The sequence below is a fragment of the Hippocampus zosterae genome, chromosome 6, assembly GCF_025434085.1.
Source record: "Hippocampus zosterae strain Florida chromosome 6, ASM2543408v3, whole genome shotgun sequence".
Classification (NCBI taxonomy): Eukaryota; Metazoa; Chordata; class Actinopteri; order Syngnathiformes; family Syngnathidae; genus Hippocampus; species Hippocampus zosterae.
This window is the reverse complement of record NC_067456.1, coordinates 18408240-18431361: the sequence shown is the minus strand read 5'-3', so window position 1 is coordinate 18431361 and position 23122 is coordinate 18408240. Positions and strand designations below refer to the sequence as shown.

Here is a 23122-nt window from a genome sequence, read left to right as displayed (position 1 = left end):
TCAGAGCAAAAATGTGATTCATAGCATTAAAGTATAACGTTCAGACTTGTTATGCGTGTGACACAGACACTGATATCCAGTAGTGCAGGCACCTTGCGGTTATATGACCGATTATTCTTGGAGTCTCAACAGCTGGTGTTTCAATGTGCCACAACAAAACTGACAACTTGTTCAAAAAGCTACATGACAGAAAGATGAGCATCAACAACAACAATATGAATCAAGGTGAATGATCACATACAATAGGCCTATATTATACATGTCCATCTCACGGTTATCTTAGGTCTCTTTGACACCTATGATTAGATAGGTGACTTGAGCAGGTGACCTTTCCTCATGGTGCGGCATCTTCTTAACTATGACACCTTTGGCACACATGTAGTTCGAATCAGTTAAGATCATTGAGTCACATGGGCTCAGGATAGTCGTCCTCCCTGTGGCTGGGTGGCCAAGGGAGTATGAAAAATAGGAGCCATTTTGGACAGATTAGACCTTGTTTGCCAATCTTGCAGAAATACACTCCATGACTGTCTCTCGAACTTTCTGTCATACATTCAAGTGTTCAACTGAGAATTTGAAGACTTCTCATAATTATGCTTAACATTGCAAGCATTCAAGATAAAAGAAACGGGCAAAGGTTCCCTCAGAACCTTTCAATGCGGTCTTACACCTCAATTCCGCTTTACTCTCCAGTTTGGCATTGTTCGGCTCTTGTATTGTAAAAATGTGTTAGGGTGTAAAATAATCAACCGATGCCTCTTTGAGTTACTCTGCAATTGGACCGTACGTGCGGGGTGAAACTTGACATGCTGACGACATTCGAATTCACAGAACTGTCACTTCATACTATGTGACAAAACGCAGAGCTGCCAATTGTTGTGGAAATAAATCACTGAATGTTAACGTCAGTCGTAACCCGTTAAGTTAATTTTTTTTCTGTGGGAGGACATGAAGTAGGTCCACAAAATCTAAAACATCACGACCATCATTCTAAAATTTTCAGCGTGGTAATCGAGCATGTTAGAGATGCGCAAAGCAATTTTGATGATCATGTGTCACGTTTTTTAAGTTTTGTCACATCATTTAAGTTATGGATTTCATCGATGGGGTCTTATGGAATCTCAGGCTGGCTGGATACAACAGTCACTACTGATCTAAATGTCTTATTTATTATTATTTGCATAATCTATTTGGACTTGAGTTTTTTTGTTTTTTTAATCATTGAGTACATGTTCTCACTCAAGTAATTATTTGGAGGACTTTTACTTTTACTTAAGTCACAAGGATTCTAAAGAAACAGTAATTTTGGCTACTCTACCCACCTCTCCATTATTTCATTATTTACATAACTCATGCTGCCATCATCATTCCTCCTACACAACCCAAGATGAAAATGGAAGCCAGATCATAGCTACACTCCAATAAATCCTCCCTTCATGAGGATAATCCGATTCTATAGAGTCTGCCTGAATGCTCTTTATTCCGTTTACAGTAGGGCTGCATACTTCTGGTTGAATTAAGATTCATAATTTTCCGACCTCGAATTAAGATGATTCTCTCAAAATTTAGACCAATCGGATCACATTGAAATCACAGCTTATCGCACCACCAAGCAGCTGCTCTTATAAAGTCATCGGAAAAAAATATTAAACCAGCGTTGTTTCTTCTTTTCAGTTCCTTGTTCTTTTTAAATGTTTGGTATAAGATGTTTGAACAAATAAAATGTTGAGAAAAATAGCTGAAATTGGTTTCATTTAAGAGCTAATATCAAGCCATTTTCCAAGGTTTTCGTGAGAATACCCAATGGGCACATTCCCACATCCGTGCTTAAGTCACTTTCATACGTGCCTTTCTTAAACACGTTCAACATGCTGCGATTCTCTCATCAAGGGCTTCTGAAACACCCACCACGTGTAAACTGAAAAATCTGCACACAGCCACCGAAGAGGTGTGACCCATTCGAAATTGGGAATTCAAGAAAGTTCCAGATTGTGTCGTTTTCCTGAAATGTAAATTCCGTAGACGGTCAGCCGTCATTCTAATGTAGTCGGGACACATATAAACCCGATGGACAGTCGTTAGGTGTATAAGGGCATCAGGTGATGCCTGATGCGGCTTATGCACACCCGCCTCCTCTGACACAGAAAGAGTTGCGCATTTGTGTAATGTGTATTTTTTTAATTTGGGGGTTACGTTTATTGCTTTGATTTGTTGTATTATTTTATAAACACGCTGCAATATTGTGTTTGAGTACATCATATTTACTTTCCAACCTTAAATATGTGTCCCTATTTGAACTGCTTTCTTACACTTTATTTCATAAGCGCTACGGAAAAAAATGTGAGTGGTGTATTAGAGTGAGGTCGTTCGTCTCGGAAGAAGTGAGAAATTTCCTTGCGTCCCAAAAACGCACATTATTTGGAACTGTGCCTCCCGCGGGAAAATTATGCGTCTAGGACGCAGGACGCAGAGGTGACGAGATGGCCGAGTATGTCCATATATTCAGAGGTGGCCATTCCATCAGTTCTGACGTAACGTCCGTCAGTTCGTCACTCACAGAAAGCAGTTTTGCTGATGAATGGCAACAAATAAAATAAAAAATAAAAAACAAAGGCCTCAATTCACTGTTTGCCTCTAAATTATCTTCCAGCGCTCCGAACAATTTAGGAGCTTCTGTGCTCCTAGTAAATAAATGTTAGTCTGGAGCCCTGCACTACATCAATCATGTAGTAAAGGCTATAGTTAGGATGATTAATCCAATTTGCTCTGTTGTGCGATCCAGCAACACGACCTTTACGGTCAAGTGGTGGATCATCATTGACATATTTGGCACCCCTACATTACAACACATTCTAACAAAACCTGACAGAGATAGTGGCTTTGGAAGGCTTTCAGAGCTATATGAGCCTGAGTTACATTTATTAGCTCTGGAGCCAATAAAGGTAATGCCAAAGGCTATACAATGACAGTCAGCTACTAAAATAGCTTGTTCAAACGGTCATAAAACATCTCATTCCATCAGTCAACACAAGGAAGGAAACTGACTGCTTCACGACACGGCTGAGTCTTTGTAATGGTTCCAGGTTTCTTCCCTTGACAGTTTTCTACTCTTGTGAAAGTGCTTGATCTCTTAACTGAATCGCTAAGAAGAGACAGCAATGCATTTATTATTTATCAACGACCAACCGCTTTCCATGTATTTTCGTTGACAGCAATACTAATACAATATATTTAAATGCAGTCGCGTTTCGTCACTGTCATTTCGCTGAATGATCAAAGATGTTGAAATGTGTTTACCTCATAGTGGAAAGTGGATTGGGCAAGTTAACATACTTGACCTATGAATGATACTGCACACATCGCACACAAACATAAACCATGGCCACTGAACCACTTTTACACCATTGCATTATTGTGCAAATTGCAAGGCCACGGAAAGCAATTCCCAACACACGCACACACACACACACACACACATAAACACACAACATAGCGGTGTGTATGAGTAGTGGGTTAGGGGGAGGCTCCTCTCTCTTCCTCTGGGTGTCTTGGCAGTCAGAGAGGGCAAAATATGATTATCCAGGAGGGGAATTGTTTTATCAACACCTGAAGCAGATGAATGAAAATAGAAGGGTTTATTTCCTGAGCACATGCTTTACTCTGCTGCCAGGAAGCAATTAAGAAGCAAGCTCGGACACTACCCTCTGTTCTCTTTGATTCACCGTCACCAAAACGATATCCTTGGTGCTGTCGATGTGCTCGACAGAATTGTGATAATGTGTGATTTAACGAGTAAGACCTGGAGAAGAGATTACAGTGGCACATGTATTAAGTTCCAAAGCCCCAAAAGTTGCACTGTACAATTTTACATTTTGGTAAATCTTGAGCCCTGAAGTTCAAAAGTCACCGGACTTGAAATCATGTCATCACGCATTGGAGTTGTCAGTGCACTGTAGTGATTGTGGATGTTGTGAGTTTACTGTTGTGAACCGATGTCGTTTGCAACTTTGGTCATAAAGATGACAACAACAAAAAATGACCTCAGTGGAGTCAAGTTTCATTTGGACACTGACGTAAAAATCAAGGGACAGGTTATTAATTTTGATTCAGAAATAAAGATTTATCAACAGGTTTTGGTTCTGAGGGATTTTTTTTAAAAACACAACCTCTCTCCAGCCTTTGAAAACACCCTTTTGCATAGCAAAAAAGATGCCGTTATGTACAAAAACACAAGTCCATCATGGTATAAATTGGGGTACAGTCATTTTGTCCTCTTCCAGTGAGGCGTGTCATTATTGTACCCTACACCTCCCCTTTGAATAAAATAAAGAATGATGAAAAATACTGTTCTTGATGAACAAACCAAATGCATCCTAAGTAACGTTAGTGACATGGTCCTGCCCAAGGATTGAACTCACGCAACAGCAGTGTGCCGGATTGAGAGTCTAGTGCACCAACCACAGCGTGAAAAGCCACTTGCTCAGCAGCGATAGTTGATACAAACACACAGCTTCTCCTTATCGGAACGGCAAGGAGAAGGGTGAGGAGGAGTAAAAGCAGATGATCGATGGAAAATTATCTTGACTGGCCTCAGCAAGAGGTACTGGTAGCTCTGCTGTTTACCCTTCTACTTAATGAGCTGATTGGCTTGTAATGGGCCTTTCAAACAATAATCATCATTTCTCAAGCCTCATACGATTCTGCTCCGTGGCTTGAATACAACATAGCTATTACAGGCTTTCGACTGGCCAAATGTAAATATTTAGGAAGAGTTAGACATCAAGTGAATGTCCTCGACCTGAACCTCTATGGAATCTAGCTGAGGCTCCAGGCCCAGTGTTGCCAAGCCATTGCTGATGGAACATGGAGCAGTTCAAAATGATAATGTACAAAATATTAAAGCATTTCATTTGAGTTTGTTCAATAGCAGTCAATATTTTATTTTTCATATTGTGTTCATGTTGTCAGTTTCCAGCTTGACTAAGTGTCTTGCTCTTACATGTAAAAAAAAAAAAAACTACCACTGCTCAATGACAGAAGCAATTTAGGAGATTTTGTCACGAATGAGATGAGGCGGCAAGTCATGTCTCTTTTACACTCCACACTGTATTCTAACTTGATTCCATTTCTACACCTAAAGCCAGCAAAGAAGAGTAAAGAAAACGAAAACTACTTTTCTACCAAGGCATACAATCAAATAATTCAATTTCTGTTTCAGGTAAACATTGTTGAAAGGCTTTCCTAATTATTATGACACACAATTTCATAACCTATGATCTTGTCACTTGAATGAACAGCAACAATGTAAGTCATACAAAGTGCATAATTCCTTTACTTTTTTTTCTGAACTCATGCCTGTAATGCAGACGATTAGTTAGCAGGCCTTGGAATTGAGAATGCAAACAGTAGCTTGGCAGACAATACTGTTTATGTTCTCTCATCCACTGTCTGTTTTCTTTATTGACTCAGCAACCGGCCTTGTGCTTGGGAAGCGTGTGTCTGTGCGTGTGTATGTGTGTGCGTGCGTGTGTGTGCGTGTGTAAGTGTGTGTGTGTGCGCGCGAACGCCCACGTGCGCACACATGTGCATGTGTGAGTGTAATTTTGATCTCATTCCCCAGCTTGGTTTTAGTCCTGCTGGCGCTGGGGTGTGTGCCCTCATTTCAGAAACACTGACAAAGTGGCCGCTCTGAAATAAGCTGTGGCCTGTTTGCAGGAGGGAAGCAGATGCAGTTTACTCTCTTTGATATACGCATGAGCACCAGCAGATTAAAAACATTCATTGCTGGCTGGAGTGGATAAGCAATGCAGTTTGAAAAGGTTTGACATTCCCAAAGAATGCATGATTTTATACGCTACATTTAACTATGTGCGACAGAGTTTGTCATGTCTTTGTAGATTTTATTGCAGAGGCTATCCTATATATGTCGCATCATGATCTATCGTTGATTATATTTCTGCCACATACTCCTGTTGAGCACAAAGACACAACACTGACTTTCACAGATGATTAAATGATTCATGAAGTGAGTACGATTAGATCTGGAAAGAGTTCAAGCCTGTGAAGAACATACCGTGTAAACACCTAAAGCTTGGATTCCCTGAAGGGTTTTGTTACAATGCAAACCTGAATATTACGATAAAAGACTAAGACTAAGATTAAGAATAATTACACTGCTGTATATGTGTGTGTATGGCAGGCTGATTGAACACTCTCAATTGTTCCTCAGTGTGAGTGTGAGTGTGGATGGTTGTTCGTCTCTGTGTGTCCTGCGATTGGCTGGAAAGAGGTTCAGAGTGTCCCCCGTCTACTGCCCAAAGACAACTGGGATGGGCTTCCAGCACCCCCAGCGACCCTTGTGAGGATAAGCGGATCGGAAAATGGATATATATGTATTTTGAATATATAGATAGATATAGATGTAGATAGGTAGGTATTGACTTTTGTTTTTGTTTTCATCATTACAAATCTGTCCAAATCAATAATACTAAAGACATGTCAATTTAGTGGACATTCATTTTTTGAAGCACTTAACAGTGAACGGTTAGCTCTGTAAAGTAAGAATTTTAGAGTTTACTCAGAGGTGTCAAATCATAAATTTGCTACAACAGCAACTGCCTCTTGACAACGTTCAAGCACATTGGGAAAGGTAAAATGTAACGTCTGAGTATTCTACTCTCAGGTCATTTGTCTTCTGCTAAAATGAAATGTTCTCAATGTAAATTGAAATGCGAATAATTCTTTCATCATGTGTTGTTTAAAATGTCTTTTCACATGGTCAAGTAACTGGTGTGAAGTAACTATCCTTGTGTGTAAACATCTAGTATTGCATTAGCTGCTGAGCGAAAGTACGTCATGCTGAGGAAGACAAAAAAAGTCTCCAAGGCTCTCCTCTGGCAATTCACACAGTTTTTAAGTGTAATCAACTAATGAGCCATTCTTTTTGAACACTGTTTTTGCTGAAGTGAGCACACATTAGTCACACACAACATGAAGAGTTTGGGACAGCCCAGCAACAGTATAGACCACCTGTGTATAATATTCGGAGTGATTGTTTTCTTCTAAATCATGGAGTTATAGTTGACAGCTAAACAACTTCAACTATGTTTTATTTGTATTGGTTAAAAAAGATGAAGAGACACTAATTAAAATACAGTTTATCACATAAAAATACATTTTGAACATTTAACCGTTTGGAAGAATTGAACACAATACATTTGACATTTTCAAACATTACTGACTTTTTTTTTATACCGTATATCCATTTGTGTCCACACCTGGCAATTGACCATCTCGCATTTCCCATCTGACTGCAACGGAAATACCCATGGTGTTGTTATGGCTGGCTCGTTCTTATTAAAAGGTCATGCAATTCAACATGGCATTTCTGATTGGCCATATAATCCGCAATGTTGCAATGTCGCTCATTTCCAATTCAAATTTTGAACAGCAGCAATTGTGAATCATTACAAATTGGAACTGATTCACATGGCGTCCGCCATGCCGAGCAAGCTCTGAGCCAAGCCATAGAATGATATTTATCTGGTCATCCAACAGAGCGACCGTCACGAACAACAAAAAAAGTTGTGTAGTTTGACGTCATTATTATTCCTAAGAGGTTTTCTCCTTGTGTGTTGATGATATTTTGGGTGATCAATTCTGCGGTTGGGCAGCCCGGTGAACGAGTGGTTACTGTGTCGACCTCACAGTGCAGAGGTACCGGGTTCGATTCCAGCTCCGGCCTTCCTGTGTAGAGTTTGCGTGTTCTTCCCATGCCTACGTGGGTTTTCTTCGGGTACTCTGGTTTCCTCCTACATTCCAAAAACATGCATGGCAGGCGGATTGAGCACTCGAAATTGACCCTAGGTGTGAGTGCCCTGCGATTGGCTGGCAACCGGTTCAGGGTGCCCGCCGCCTGCTGCCCAAAGGCAGCTGCGATAGGCTCCAGCATGCCCCGCGACCCTTGTGAGGATAAAGCGGATCGGAAAATTGATGGATGGATGGATGGGTCCTGAGGTTATGTTGCCTGTAAGCAAGTGCAACAGCACAGTAGAAGGATGGCAGACTGGCGGTATTGGTATCTGATGTGGTAAGCCTTAAAGTTCCATCTCGCAAACATCCATTTAGTTTTAATGAATAAAGCATGGATTGGAGACAAAGCACTTAAATTCAGCAAGAAAACTAAATGTGGCAGCTTCTGATTGATTTGTCAAGCAAATGACATTGAGACAGCAAGTGGGAAAGGAAGAATTCCCGCATTGCATAACTACCCTCTCTGAGTTCTATTATCTTAGCAATAGCGTATTTTACAGCTGCCAAAACTGTCACACAAAACACTGAAGCAACATTCCTTACTTGGCTGAGCTGCCACTTAACACTCAGAAAGAATGACAGATGACTCTTTATATCTAATCACAACACCAATTAACTATATGCTGTAATAAGCTGCTGACTGACAAACTGGCACCACTGTGCCATTTCAGAATGAGAGATAAAGATTCAGACAGCTTTATTGATCCCCATGTAGGCAATTTGTTTGCAGCTTCCAGGTTCAAATGCACATTCAGCCTCAACAGACAAACACTTAATAAAACAACTCATAAAAAGGCGGCAGAGAGGGAGATAGAGTCAGTGGCTGGAAATTATCTTTGAAGAAAAACAACTGTTAAAACTGTTTTAACACGAGATAGAAGCTCAACCAACCGTACCAAATGACTCAGAGTCATAACTGTGTGTTGAAATTGGAATCCTCATTAAAACATACTATCACAGCTTATGGGGAATAATTTACAGGTTATTATCAAGTTGCAGAAAAAAGTAGGCAACATTTTAAGCACCACTTATGACCCCTTGTGCCAGGGGTGTGCAAACTTACTCCTGCAAGGACCACATACAAATCAATATAAAGATGCAAGAGCAAATTTTAATTTTTTTCTTAACTTTAACTTCTTAAACACTCATTTTATCTCTTCTTTTGGAGGAAACATTAAAAAAAATCATTGTTAAGTGTGCCTAATCATACATCAATTCCCATTTCAAAAGCACATGCCACACAGCTAAACTTGTTGACAGGTCTTTGTACTAATCACGTCTGCAAGGCTAGAAAAAGTCCCTCACACTTGCAAGTACATGAAATGTAGGTAATGGTGAGGGTTGAAGCGAGCCACGTCGCTGCTATATCAATGAAAGCCTTCGCTGAATAGGTCAACAGGCATTACTTCATGAACAGCATAAAGAGTTCTCTTTCAGTTTAAGAATCATGAGGTTTACTCCACATGCATTTTTTTGCTTGCTCTTCATCACGAGTTTGAAAAATAGGTAGTCAATACATCAGAGAGCCGTAATTCACAGAAGCTAAGTAACAAAAAAATAAATAAAAACAGTAACAGTAAATGGAATCAATCCGTAGCTCTTCAACTGAGCAGATGAAATATCTATTGTCAATATTCTTTTGTAGGGTGCATTAGTCAAGCAGTTGAGAAGTTACGAAGAGCAAAAAAGTGGGACAAATCAGCACTGAACAATTCCCAGGCAGTCCTCAAAGGATGCAGCTCCAAAGCTAGGCTCAGAGAGAGCATCTTAATCACAGCGTAATTACATCCTGCCATTCACCGCAATGAAAACACAGAGGCAGGAAGATGTAAGGCAGCCCGGAACGACAAGAAGGAAATGGATATAAACATACAGTGAATGCTCGCAAAAAGATACCCGCAGATACTTTTATGCGTCATTTAATATCTGTCAGCTACGTTGTCGACTTTGTAATCTTTAGAAATCCCTCACAAACTGCACCGACTGAAAACACCGAGGGTCTTATTTTGAGCTCTCGTAGTCACATGTAAATAAATCTCAAAATAGACAAAGAGAATGGCTTAAAATAAAACTCTTGAATGGATCGGATATATTGGTTCCATTGCCTGCTAAAGATATGCCACTAGTTGAAAGCCTTCAAAATGTAAGCGGTACCCACACATAGAGAGAACTTAAATAAATATGCATTTTGTCAAGAAATACATACAAGAGGAACTAGGGATGTTGTGATCAGTTGTATGCTGCCGATTCCATGAGTGAAGGGGCGCCAAACAAAATCAGTTTGAGAGTACTCACAGAGACTGCAATGCTTCGTCAGACTTTTGGAAACAATTCATATAAATCAACATTATTATTGTAACACTGAACTGGTGGTACACACCAACGCATTGCAAGAGGTCGAGCATGTGATTCCCCTCTGGTTGTGCATCTACAGTGCACTGGAATATTTGTCGGGTGTATTTAGGTCATTGTTGAATGGCTGAGCCTGTTACACAAGAAATCCCGTGTATGACCGTGCACTGATCAGCAGCATTGTCGGCAACTGTCCGCGACAGTTGGGGGACATCCCACGACCATGAAGAAAACACATTCTATACCCAGGGTGTCGAAATCATTTTTTGTTGTGGTTCAATTTGTGGTTACGGTTTCCCTCGGAGAAACCACATAAATGTTTAATCACCTCCATATATTATTACATATATACATCCATCCATCCATCCATTTTACGATCTGCTTTATCCTCACAAGGGTCGCGGGGCGTGCTGGAGACTATCCCAGCTGTCTTCGGGAAGTAGGCGGGGGACAGCCTGAATTGGTTGCCAGCCAATCGCAGGGCATACATAGACAAACAACTATTTGTGCTCACAATCACACCCAGGGATAATTTAGAGTGTCCAATCAGCCTGCCATGCATGTTTTTGGAATGTGGGAGGAAACCGGAGTGCCCAGAGAAAACCCAGCAGGCCAGGGGAGAACATACAAACTCCACAGGCTGGAGCTGGAATTGAACCCCGTACCTCTGCACTGTGAAGTCGACGTGCTAATCACTGGACTACCGGGCCGCCATTACATATACAATATAAGACAAATTCCATATGATATTTTCATTGTATATGATCATTTGACATTTTCATTTAGATTGTGAAAGTTGACATGCTTGATTTGTTTTTGTGGGCCACATAAAATGACTTGGCCGGCCTGATCTGCACCCTGGGCCTTGCGTTTGACACCCGTGCTCAACACTCACCCAATGCGGAGCATCTCGGATGGGGAAACCCTTTTAATTAAAGCGTAGTTGTTTTTTAGTGCTATCACCACTGGGAAAAGCGACAACATCAAATAAGATTGGTGGCAGAAATGTGCTGTCTGACCATGAACGTCAACATTGACTCACGTAGCTTCGAGTGTCAGTACAGCACAACATTTATCTTCAGTGAAGTGCATAGCCTCATACTATAAGATTATGGCATGTATAAAAATGGCCTAAGATCCTAATTAACCATTCGAACCTTAGGGAACATGCAGGAAATCCAGTTGGTGCACTGATGGAATTCATTTATTTACTCAGGGTGTTTTCAGCAATCCGAGCTCCTCTGTTTGATTTGAAGGCAGTAATGGTATTCACATCAAACAAGCATAAATGCTGTACGATGCAGTGTTAGGCAAATTACTTTAAAAGAGTAAGTGGTTATAGTCACGAATTATTCCCCCCTGCCCCCAAGTCAGTGAATTGGTGGCGGAATTACTCCTTCATGAATGTAATTAGTCACCAGGGTATATAATTGAGCAGGTTTCATGGAGCATTTATCTAGAGTAGAACAGCATAGACTGGTACTTTATATCCCGAATATTTATTGGACTTCAAACCACAACTTGTCGACATATTGTGGCCCCATGTGAAATATTTTCATGACTACTAAAACTTTCAACATCATCTGATTTTAATTTCATGTAATGTCCCTCGTTAACCAGCTGCCTATTTAAACTCTGCCACGTCAACAACTGGCTGTCGGATTATTCGGCGATGCTCACGACTCGTCGCAAAGTGTCTGAGTATTGTAGACGTTCCCGACTTTTTGCCTCATAGCTTCTTGCCATGTTTTTTGTCTTTGTTTCATGTTTTTTGTAATTTTTCGTGTAAGCCGTTCCTGTTTTTAATTATCAGTTGGCACTTTTCATGTATTGTATTTCCTTCTCCTTTGAGCGACAAGCAATTTCCGTTGATCTCGTTCCTTGCCTTTTGCAAGTGCTTTTTTTTCTCGTTTCATCCTGGTTCCTTGTTTTTTTCTTTGTACTCTGTTGTTCATAAACATGTTATCAACTCTTATTTCTGACTACATTTGTGGAATCCAATTCTGTTCCGGAGCATTCCAGAACACATGACACCTCCAAGTACATTTTACAAAATATTCTCCTTAACAGTCAAACAATAACTTTAAATGCAATACTGTAAATTCAATTAAACAAAATAGTGTGTGCCAACTTAGTAAATGAAACAGACAATATAAGAACAGAAACGGTGTACACAAATATCGAATATTTTCGCGTTGCTGTGGTCTTAACTTCAGTCACCAACCATATCTTCCTTATTATTGTTTATATAAATGAATATGTCTGTAAAGTAACAACAGATGCTTTATACCTTTTGGTATTTAATGCACTTTGTTCAACATATGCAATGCCCCTTCGCCACTTCCCATTTCAAGTTTTGCGGCTTCTGTGTTTTTCTGAGAAACTCCACAAAACAGTGAGAAAAAATAAATAAAAATTGCGGCATCACAGTTTTGAATGTACAGTGCGTGGTGTGGAACCGACACAACATAATCAACACATCACACACGAACTGATTTCATTCATGAACAGTCCCAGGTCAGACGAGAAAGCTCGCAAAACCTCTTGAATAAACATTACACCAGAGTAAAGAAACATGGAGGACAAAGAGGAGGCAGTGGTGATAGTTTGAGTTTGTTTTTAGAAAAGAAATAAATTACATCAAGGCGTAGGTCAGAGGAGTGGAGACAGCGTTTTAAATTTGGTTTCCCACCGTGCTGCCTTGAAGATTATCTTTTTGAGCCAATATGGTAATCGAAGCATCCTGACAATTGTCAGGAGGGGAGATTCGGGCTAAATATCCTGTCGTGTGAACCAGACTTCAGCCAACCAATGTCATTTATGTGATTGACTCATCACCCATCATCAAGAAAAACAGTTTATTTGTTTATTTATAAATAAAGCTCTAGTCTAATGAAAACAGTGTGGCATGTTAAATGGTTATCATGATTTAAGAAATTATTAATTAGTTACAAGTTACCAAAAAAAAAGTAACAGTTAATCGTTTCATAGTTAATTGTTTATTTTGAAGTTCATTCATAACGCTGTCACTCCCCTCACTGGTGATCAGACATTACCGTATTTTCACGACTATAAGGCGCCGCTAAAAGTCTTAAATTTTCTCCAAAATGGACAGGACGCCTTATGATGCGGAGCGTCTTGTGTATGCGCTGAGTTCCAAAACCTGACTGACAGCCGACACGCTGTTTATATAGAGAAAAGGCGGAAGTGACTGTGGACAGGCATGCGGCAAAGAAGTCGGCCAATCAGTGAAGGGTGGGCGTGTATATATATATATATATATACATATATCCAGAGAGATAGAAAAGGAAGGCGTGAGTGAGGACAGGCATGCGGCGAAGAAGTCCGCCAATGAGTGAAGGGTGGGCGTGTAAGTGGACGCTAAAGGGACGCCCCAAGCAGGTACCAACACCTGTTTAGAGTGTGGCAATGTGCATTGTTGCAAAACAACTCCGGTTTTGGTTTCTAAGAACCCCCGAAAATAAATTCTACAAAGAGACACGCCTACGAAGCTCAGTTCAAACTTCAAGCTATCGGTTATGCTTTTGGCATGCGTGCCCATCTCACAGCAGCGGTGAAAAACCAAGTCAAGCAAATGAACTCTGAGCTTGCCGTTATTCCCGGAGGCTTTACTAAAAAAATCCAACCGCTGGACATTGGCATCAACCGGTCGTTCAAAGTAAAGTTGCGACCGGGCGTTCAAAGTAAAGTTGCGAACGGCATGGGAACAATGGACGATCGATGGCAAACACAACTTTACAAAGAGTGAGAGGCAGCGCTGGGCGAGTTACGCCACAATTTGCGAATAGATTGTGGCTGCTTGGACGAACGTGTCTGCTTGCACTGTTCGAGTTTTTGGCAAAACCGGCATCATTTCTGTGGAGCCACACGGCAATGAGAGTGACTCTGACAACGAGAGGGAACACGCCGTTTTTGATGGATTACCGGTACTTGCACAATTGTTCAATTCTGATACAGAGGATGAGGACTTTGATGGATTTCTGGGTGATGATTGATCGAAAAACATGAGCACATTGTACGATGGCTAAATAAAATACAACGGAACTCAGTTTTTCTTCCATTGCCTTTTTAAAAAACGTGTTTTTAGCTTGTATCTGTATGTCTTGGCATGCTACCGTATGCTTCAAGTTAACGTGTTTTTAGCGTGCGCGCATGCATGCCGTACGTTTAAGCTGGCGTATGTTTTACCACTTTAAAACTGCACCCAATAATACAGTGCGTTTTGTCTATGTGTAAAATACAGAAATAGCACCCATTAATGAGACTGCGCCCAACCATACGGTGCGCCGAATGGTCGTGAAAATACGGGTCTTGTTTATTCAAATTAGCTGCTGCACTTAGCAACAGCTCCGCTTCGTGTGGTCCATTACATCAACAAATAACAATAACATATCGAATCAAGTCCACCTGTTAGATTATAGGTACCCAAGTCAGGATCCCCAACCCAACCTGTTTTAGATGTCTCCTTCTTCCAACACACCTGATTAGAATGATCAGGATCATTTATCAGGCTTCTCAGAGCTTGCTGATGATCTGATCATTTGAATCAAGTGTGTTGGAGGAGGGAGATGTCAAATTCAGATGGGAGTTCACATTTTGGCACTTGATTACATTCTAAGACAAACAATTATAACCGGAATACTGCTGGCTTAAACCAAAGATGGGTGGAGAAAGAAGTAGCGATTCACAGTTTCCCTAAAGATCACTGTCAGGATCCATGTGGGCAGAAAACTTAATTTCACCATGATACTCTATCGAGCTGCTCGGTGACCAAAACTGATGATGATGTGTGTAAAACTGAACCTTAAGGGGGAAAACAACGGGCCCACTTACTCTTCTCTGGATAAATAAAAAGAAAGATCTACAAAACAACAGCGTTCCGAGGAAAAAAAAAAAGCAATAAATGAAAGGTTCTGCCTCACTTTCAGCATCCCTACACCTTGACACCACTACTGTAATTTAATTAAATCTATATCCACAATCCAGTGATTTTTAACAACTCATTCAGCAGAACAAAAGACCCAAGCAAATCTGAAAATTCATGTTAAAAGCAGATGAACGGCAGGATTTTGGATTAACTAGAGGGGATTGGTGAATCAGACATTACTCAGAGAGCAAACGGAGCAAATCAAACATCATTAATGCTGTGAGATTATTTATTATCCACTCGCTTGTTCAATACCCATGGCAAAGCAGCAGAGGGTAATTGTTTGAGAACATTGCTATCGGGTGAAAATCATCTATCCTGGGGAATCAACTGCTCAGCGCGTGCAGTGGCACTTTTATTTGAAATTGTTAAGAGTGAACTATGTAGTACTTTCAAAGATTGAAACATCACAGTCTCAAACACAGCTGATTCTTAAATTCTGAGACGGCTGGTATTTGTGTAATCGTTGCTCCCGAGTCCTCTAGGGATTGAAATAAATACATATGGCATTATCATACGTAGCCATGGTGACAAATGGCTTTCAGCATTAATGAAATGGGTTAGGAGATCAGATGAGGCCATTTGAGAGTCTAAGCGAGGATCTAGGAATCTAGAACCTATCAGTTTGGAACTAAAATATCAACAGCAAAAAGTGCAGAGAAGAAAAAAATACTTGTGAACATTCACTAACATCTGTGTATAGGTTCCAGGCTAATGTAAGACAATGAGGTGATGCTGGCATTCACGAAAAAGTGAAGTAGGTGTTTTAAAAGCGTCCAAGGATGACATGGATGCTAAAAAAAATGTTAACAGTAGTAACTGTAATAATATTACTCAAAATAATAATAAAACCAAGGAGAATACTTATGCCATGCGTTCTCAATGAAACCAGAGAGGCGGGTCATCTGTGTTCCACGATGCTAATGGGACAGTAGCCTGACACTAACACAATCATGCTGGCCATCAATCACCTTGACAGGGTCAAAAGGACCACACACTCCTACCAATGATGAGGTGCAAGCTTATCGGCCCATGATGCAATAGGTCAGCACTATTCCCTGGTAAAACGCTGCAAGTGCCAGCCTCCTCATAACTGATGAGCAATTAGCACGGGTAGTGTAGGTCGCGCACTCAACTCCGGCATCCAGTATGACGGTGAAAGCATGAGTCATGGCCTGATCAACAGACATAATGTGTATACATTTCACCGTGTACTAACACTATTGCTGTTTGTAGTATAATAAGAATTATTCCTAGAATAAGAACGACAGCGCAGTCAAAATAATTAAATTTTAGACAAACTCGACTAAAATGGCAAATGTGAATATATAAATGTACCGTGCAAGAGAATCTTCCAACAAGTAAGTCGCTTCGACACCGGCATGCTATCAGAGGAGAAGTCAGTAAAGCACTTAGCTACTATGACATGCTCCAAGTCGTCAGCAGCTGTGAGATGCTCAGGAGGGCAGAAATAATCACAGATACAAGATCATAACACACAAGGGGATCTCCCTTCACACACTGGCTTCATAAACATGTCACAATGTAACCGCGGCTATGACATCCACGACACTAAATAGGAAGATCATCCTGCTTATTGGTAATCTTACACTCAGATTTAATGAGGGAAAATATATTTGATCTAGAGAGGCTGCTTCCTTCTGGGACTTCAAAAGCACTTCAATAGTTGTTGCTGGTTAGAGTTCAAGCACCTTCACTTCACCAGCACCTCAACCCCCTTCTTCCCCCCGGCCCCTCTAATCCACTCCAAGCAAAGTGAAAGGTTCAGCTAAATGCAAAAGCAATTGAATTACCCTTGACCTGAAAAGGATAAACGCGTTAAAAAATGCCCAGCTGATGAGCATCATTTGGCAATTCTACTGTTCTGCTTTTGCCTGGTGGTGCACTCCTGTCTGATATGCCATGATATTATTCTGCTACAACTTGCATTTAACCATATCGAACAGAGTACCGTGTAGGAGTAAAGAGACATGACTGATTAATTCCTTTGCTGGGTATTCATGGGTGGCAGTTGTCTTGTGGTATCATCAGTGGGCTGGTAAATTAGGTCATCATCTTGAAATATAGACCTCTGAGGACATGCTAGCTGTCTTTATTAAAGATCCAGATTTGTTTTCCAGCTTAAATGAGACAACCCTTAATGCCATGGAAAATCTAAACAGTCACACATCTGCCTTGTCAGTCAGAGTGATGGCCCACTGGGAGTAAAGATTTATTTTTCATTTGCCACTTAATGAGATAATAAGAGAATGTCACAGGAGAATGTCTTTCATTCCTTAAAGCAGTCTAACATTAGAAACATTAAGTAATGCCAAGAAAGAGTTATCAGCAACCTGCCCATGAGCCTGTAACAGATAACTGTTGAAAGGGATGTTCATCAGCAAGCAAAATGTCAGGAGTGCATTTACAACACCGGGTGAATGTGAGTACATTCCTATCCAAGCCATTTGAGAAACGACAGCACCTGTTTGTTTTTCTTCATGACTCCTTTGCTGCCAGTCGGAAATGTCTCATTCACAAGGTAGCAAAATTCAGTAGAGCAGCGGCAGGCAAACCAAAGTACTATCCACACCGACACCTTAAAAACTGAACTACAGGGTATAATGAAGGTCATCTTACACTTATATTTTTAAGAACGCATGTTTAAATTAAGGAGGTAGCCTACATATATATCATACATTGAAACGTGTCTGTTATTAAAATCGTTATATAAATGTGCTGTGTCTTTCTGAATAACCTATAGTTTGAACAACCGGAATCCAGTGTGTTCCAGGGTTCAACATAAGGACGGTTCCAGACACTACAATTGTATCCATTATTCTCTAATAAATAAATATTCACACTCACATTCACACAATTTAAGAGATTTAATTCGATAGGTTTTACAATGTTTCATCCAGACACACGTTTACACCATGAAGTGGCCATCCTGTTCCTTCCATTTTCCTGAGGCCCAGAGTAGAAAAAAAAAAGTTTCTACATCAATCAAGACACCACCCCAGTGGAGAGCCACTGCACCCCGCAAAGGAAGCAATGATGTAATTTTTGGTGCGTGTACACATAACAGACAGGATGTAATAATGGGCTTCCTGCTTACCTCCAGACAGTCCAGACTGATGAAACTGGCGATAGCAAATCCATCAATTATATCCTCTTCCTGAGAGCTGGACTCCCGTCTCTTCGGCCGAGGGGTGTGGGGGGCTCTGACGGCCACAGCGGGGTGCGGCGCCCTTTGAGCGTCCCTCCTCGGACTGTGTCCCTCCCTTTCGGAGTACGCGGAGTTGGGGTCGGGGCTACACGGGTCCTTGCTCCCCGTATCACGCAGCCTTCGTACCCCTTCCCGCTTGGGCCGGCATCTCCGACCCTTCTTCAATTTACCATCCATATTAGGAGAAGGGAGAGGGGGGTGCTTGGAGTGTCAAAACCAAAGCAAACAGAACTCTACGGGAGATTCTGTCTGCGCCGTGGAATCACCAACAAACACAGTGAGCGATCCTAGGCTGCGCTGCAACGACTGCAAATTACCTTGTGTAAATCAAGCCTTAAACACTCAATGACCTTGAGTGAAAAACCTCGCCAATCTCCATTACGACAAGCAAACGTGCAAAATCAACACGGACGGGAGAGGTGAAGGCAAAAGCCACGTTTTTGGTCTCGAATCTGCACCGTGTCGATGCGCGATCTGCAAATGCAGGTGCAAAATGGCAGATCCAGTTCAAAATGCACGCATTAGACTCGCTTTGTAACTTTTGTTGCATCGGAACACTGACAGAGCGCCAACGCCGAACCTCGCTGCGGGGCGCAAACAGTGCAGGGAAATCATGTCGTCGGCCGTTGTTGTTTCCCCACCTCCCCGATCCATGATCCGATGTCAAAAAGAGCTCGACATACTATCCAATCCTGACCGAACCGCTGGTGGTCAACCGAGGAGTGATGTGTTCCTTCAATAATCCCGCGTGTTGACTTTTGAGATACGATTCCTCGCTGTGCTTCAAGTGTTGTGTGCTACTTGTGCGCAATATATCCTCAACGATCCGAAGTGTCCGAGTCAGACAGCGATCCAATGTGAAATCAAACTCCATACGGCAGAGAAGCGGTCCATTCCTGCTCGGATAATGTTGACTCCCACCCACCCCTCTCCCCCAAATCCACTCTGGTCCGTCCCTTGGTTGCTCGGTGGCTCACGGTGCTCTCTCTTCGCATAATAAGCGTTTGATAAGAGTCCTTAAAGCGACAGGAGTGATTAAAATCGCTCCCTTTCTCTCTTCCCATTGCATCCTTTCATCCGAAATGTAGAGACGGTCAATCCTAACAGAAACCACATAACCGACGTTATTTACGGCATTTCTAGGGTACCGTTTTGCAGAAAGGAGCTGGTGTTAACATCAAAACAAAATCTAGTATCGCCCGCAGAGTTCCTACGCGTCAATATTTTAGGCTGTCAGTCAGAAGTGATGGCGTGTGTTGTATTTCCTCCTGCGTTGTACACGCACCCACGAACACGCACACACAAGCACGCACGCACGCGCGTGCGCGCGCGTGCTCACATACACGCATACACACAGCCCTAGCAGGTTTTGACAAGCTGTTTTCTAAATGGTTGGCATGTTGGTTATTATCCTATCCTCAGACCTGTTTTCACAACAGACAACCCAAATTAAAAAGTGGCATCTCATTGTCAGATTTCCTGAAAAAAAAGTCAAGAAGGCACTCTCCCTTCCCATGTGAATATTTCTTTCGCCTTTGGAGGAGGGCCCAGGAGGGTTGGTGTCAGAGCAGAGTTCTGTCATGTAAAGTCACTTTCCTTCAATGTTTTAGTTCAATGGTTTAGTTACCTATTTTGTAAATGAATTCCATAAAACAGTGGTCACCAACATGGTGCCCGCGGGCACCAGGTAGCCCGTGAAGACCACTTGAGTAGCCCGCCAGTGCCTGGACATTGTGATTTGCTAGTAGAAATTATGATTTAAAAATGCAAACATTGGCAGTACTGTGAGACATTTCGAAACACGATCAAAGTCTGACAATTTAAATCATCAAGTATTAAAAATAACACATCCTCATATTATTGAAGGTATTTTGGACAAATATGTTATTTCAGACGTGTATCAATTTGGTAGCCCTTCACACAATCGGTACACATGAAGTTGCTCTCACCCTCAAAAATGTTGGTGACACCTGCCATAAAACATTTCGCTGACCTGTATTTAACATCCATCCATCCATGTTCTTATCCTCTTATCCTCACAAGGGTCGCGGGCGCGCTGGAGCCTATCCCTGCTGTCTTCAGGCAGTAGGCAGGATACACCCTGGATTGGTTGCCAGCCAATCGCAGGGCATACATAGACAAAAAACCGTTTGTGCTCATAATCACACCCAGGGATAATTTAGAGTGTCCAATCAGCCTACCATGCGTGTTTTTGGAAGGTGGGAGGAAACCGGAATACGCTGAGTAAACCCACGCAGGCACAGGGAGAACATGCAAACGACACACAGGAAGGCCGGAGCTGGTATCGAATTCCCCGCCTCTGCACTGTGAGGCAAACATGCTAACCAGTAGACCACTGTGCTGCCTGTATTTATCATATTTAACATAATTTAAGGGATATGGACCTTTATGCAAATACACCTTCAATGTTTGTGTTGGCACAAGCTTTTAGTTTCAGTGATTGTATGATATCCAGTATTACAATAGTTCTGTTCTATTTTTTTCTTCACAGAGGCATGTTTGCGCTGTTACTAATTGTGCAAGAGTTACAGTAAACAAAGCTAAATACTGCATTACAAGTTTAATCTACACAGAGATGTGGTGTGCAGGCAGATTTTGGCTCTGAGTGTGCCGATTCCTTGGAGGGAAATTTCTTTTATAACTTGAATCTTCTGTAAAATTGGAGAGAAACGAGGAGGGTTGCAAAACAAAAGTACGTTTATGCTAATACAGAACACTGTGGGGTAAATTATCCCAAGCACTGCAGGTGATTAAACTGGATTTGACAGTTACTGAGTGAAGACGATGAAGAGGTCCTGATACACCACTGAGTCGGGTCGCTGAGTGCACATCTCCAAAGGCTGCTTGTCCATACTTTGATGCACCTGGCTGCTGGATTCAGTTCAAGATCTGCCACATTCATCAAAATACCGACATGTACTGTAATCATCCATGATGTTACTTAAGCCATATGAATAGTGCGTCAATCTTTCAGCAAATTAACTTTCAGGGAAACAGAGACATGATCATTCTCGTGTTACACTAACCTCTGTAACCACTGTGAGTTAAATCCCGTTCTGAACAGCTTTGTAAAAACTAATTCAGTCAGGGGATTAAAAATGCGGAAACAGGTATGGTGAGTGGGCCACGATGGAGAGGGAAGAGATTACCTCAGTTTCTTCAATGCTACTGTTTGCTTTGAGCTTAATCCATAGCGAGAGACTCTGAGCTACCACATAGCAGCCATTCAAACACTACTCTTTGAAACACATCGCCTCAGCTGTGCTGCAAACTCAGGCGAGGAAGCCTTTCATGCTTGTACTTTATGATATTCCGCCATGAGAACGGTTTTTGGTTTTCATTGCTACTCCCATCATGGTAAGGGTTCACTATTCAGGGGTCACCAATCTTTTTGAAACTGAGAGCTACCACAATATAGAAAACAGCCAAAAACAAACTAATATGCTAAACCTGGCATGGTCCTAACACGAACCAGGTGGACGGCGGATCCCAAAACTGCGGACTCAGAAAAACAACATGACAAAAAATTATTTATTTATTTATAAAGTATCAACAGAAATCGTTGGCAAAAACAAGCCAGGAAAACCAGGTATGAACAGAAAGTGCTTGCAAACTGCAAGGTAAATTTTGCAACCGAAAGTACTCAAAACAAAAGACAAGAAACTATACACACGAAACTTAAAGTAGTCCAAAATCCCTTGAGAACCAAAATACTTACTAAACAAGAATCTCGTGAAGCAGGAGCAACTACAAACATGGGCAAGAGGTCTCAAAAATATCACTTGAACATAAATAGCAAGCAAGGTCAAGAATCCAACAGAGACTTGGGATTTTGGCAGTCTTTAAACACTTGATTGGGAACAAGACACAAGTGTGTCACTGAAGAGGCACGCCTTCCACACCAGCTGGTGCTAAAACAAAACAAACACACACACACACACACATACGCACACACAGATAGAGCAAAACCATGACAAAACCAACACATTAAGATAAGGCATTCTGTTGTATGCCAAAAACAGTAATTTGTCCACACCCGGAATGTAACAAATCGAGGCCAAAATCCACAATTGACTTAAAATATAGGGTAAACTTGTGGATTTTGGTTAACCGAGCAGAACTTTCACGAGGCAGTAACTTAAGTATCATCTGCGATGGCCACAGCAAATAAATTATGAGGTTCGTCAACTAAAAATCTTCTGCAATACAATGAAAAATTGTAGTTTAGAAAAACATGATCAGACATGAACTCTGTTCGCTCCATTAAAGTCAAATGTGTTCCACACCGTATTACACACCCACAAGTTTTCACTGTCGAACGACCTAGTATTGCCAGGTTAAAAAAAACAAAACATTTGGCCTGTCATCAACATACCAAATGGATCACTTATTCATTTGGAAAAGAGCCAATTAACAGTGAATGACAATAAAAAGTGTGTCTCCGTTCTGTCACACCCATGATGAACCTACCAAAGTAGTGCCGAGTGCTGCGGCAGGAAAAACACGCAGTAAGTAAGTAGCATCTGCGCTATATATATATACACAATTTAGAGCGTCCAATCAGCCTGCCATGCATGTTTTTGGAATGTGGGAGGAAACCGGAGCACCCGGAGAAAACCTACGCAGGCCCAGGGAGAACATGCAAACTCCACACAGGGAGGCGGGAGCTGGAATCAAACCCGGTACCTCTGCACTGTGAAGCCTGCTAACCAATGGACTACCGAGCCGCCTATATAAATCCTCGTCTCACCCCTCGGGTG

General features: G+C 41.5%; 2 protein-coding genes across 11 annotated transcripts in view; one reads left to right on the top strand and one right to left on the bottom strand.

Moving 5' to 3' along the window:
- The window catches only part of fbrsl1 (fibrosin-like 1), a 362003-nt gene extending 342552 nt beyond the window's left edge, over positions 1-19451 (bottom strand). For 6 of the 10 annotated variants that reach the window (XM_052066943.1, XM_052066945.1, XM_052066947.1 and 3 more), the window contains exon 1: positions 18231-19450. In XM_052066943.1, the coding sequence (XP_051922903.1) occupies positions 18231-18518 (288 nt within the window). In that variant the 5' untranslated portion in view covers positions 18519-19450. Of the gene's footprint in view, positions 1-18230 lie in introns of all 10 variants that reach the window. The other 4 variants (XM_052066944.1, XM_052066954.1, XM_052066950.1 and 1 more) reach the window with 3 other exon arrangements.
- The window catches only part of galnt9 (polypeptide N-acetylgalactosaminyltransferase 9), a 245613-nt gene that overhangs the window by 29989 nt on the left and 192502 nt on the right, over positions 1-23122 (top strand). The window lies entirely within an intron of this gene.